Source organism: Olea europaea, chromosome 2 (assembly GCF_002742605.1).
Source record: "Olea europaea var. sylvestris chromosome 2, O_europaea_v1, whole genome shotgun sequence".
Lineage (NCBI taxonomy): Eukaryota > Viridiplantae > Streptophyta > Magnoliopsida > Lamiales > Oleaceae > Olea > Olea europaea.
Window position 1 is genome coordinate 15,677,813 of NC_036238.1, and position 1,633 is coordinate 15,679,445.

At 34.9% G+C, this 1,633-nt stretch overlaps 1 protein-coding gene across 1 annotated transcript; it reads left to right on the forward strand.

Moving 5' to 3' along the window:
* Positions 1–271: 271 nt before the first annotated feature.
* Positions 272–966, forward strand: LOC111375944. Its single transcript, XM_022998870.1, has one exon. It carries the CDS (start codon positions 361–363, stop codon positions 565–567), a length of 207 nt encoding a protein of 68 aa, XP_022854638.1. The 5' UTR covers positions 272–360; the 3' UTR covers positions 568–966.
* Positions 967–1,633: the final 667 nt, after the last annotated feature.

The window sequence follows — 1,633 nt, forward strand, 5'->3', positions numbered from 1 at the left end:
TCAATGATCAACATGACTCACCCCTCGATACCTTTCTTATAATAACAGATAATAAATTAAACAACAACAACATATTTCGATCAAACTCCACGTGTGCATACGAAATTCTTCTTTACCATTAAATATCATGTCACTCATCGTATGCCCCAAGCGCATGTTAGCCTCATGTTACTTGAAGAAACCTGAACATGCGCCGAACATTCTCGGTCCATGTCCCACAACTTCCACCCTATCCATCTTTCTATCTATCTATCTAACTGTTTGTCCCTCTCTCTCTCTGTCTCTCTCTATATATATATATAGACACACACACACACACATATCCATACACACACAGTAGAAGTTCAAAAGTGAGAAAGAATGTCTATACTGATGATTTGTAATGGAGAGGAAACAGAGATTGGGAGGCAACTGGCAGGTGGGGCATGCCCTTATTGTGGAGGGAAAGTGCATTCAGTAGATGTAAGAAGACAATGGAAATTTTGCTTTATGCCCATATGCTTCAAATTCAAGAGAAAATATTTCTGCACTTACTGTTCAAGGCGTTTGGTTTTGTACTTTTCATAAACATCGCATCGATTTTTACACCGGTGATGTCTAGAGTGGCGTGTACAGAAGCGTGATATGACAGTTTTATGGCCACGGAATCGACCTAAATACGACATTTTAAGGCGATATAGAAGATATTTACCTGGGACATGTTCGAGTAAGTCGAGTTATTTGAATGGAATTGTAATAAAGTGTGTGTTTGCGCTTTTGTAAATTGGGATTGCCAAGAGAATGTGTGCGACTTGTCGTACGTCATTTTGCCCATCAAGAATTCATGTTGAGCACGAGTGTGAGATTTGATGAACAAATTTATGATACGAAGTTGTTCGTGTGCATTAATTTAGTGTAAACATATGTAAATTTATTAAGTTGGATAATCTTTTTTAAGTGTATCAACCATTATCATTTTTCACTCCACTACTTAGTTTGTGACTTATATCGTGTTCACAAATTATCATATTTAACATCTTGATTAGACAAGTTTATTATGAGCATACACATGTTTTTCTACTTTGAATAAAGCTCCTCTATCAAAAAATGGTTTACATTCTACATGACAGATTCTCACATGTGCGGGTGTCTCGAATCGATCCCACATGAATAAAAATGCAAAAATCTGATCTGTCAAGAAGGTGTAAACACCCTTATGTACGACCAGCAAGTTTGTTCTACTTTTTTGTTCCTTTGATTGACTTTTTTTTTTTTTTGCGGATATATTAGTGTTTATTCGGTAAAACCTAAAAAGTTGTTAAAAATTTACGGTCAAAGTCAACAATATACATTTTATAAATCTACAATTTTTTTAAACTTTTTCATCACATTTCATCAACTTTTATTAAAATCTGTTTATTTTATTATCAAAAGCTTTCTTGGACATCTCTGAACATAGACATATAGTATGAAAGCAACGAGCGTGTATTTTTTGTTTCTTAGAACATTGGCAACTAGAATACTATGTTCGAATTAAGAATTCGTGCGAAAATGCAGAAAAGAGTTCCGTCATGCTCACTAGCAAGCCGTTGCGAAACGAGTTTCCTTAGCTTTGGTGAATCATCGAAATGATCTATTATATTAAATTCTATTG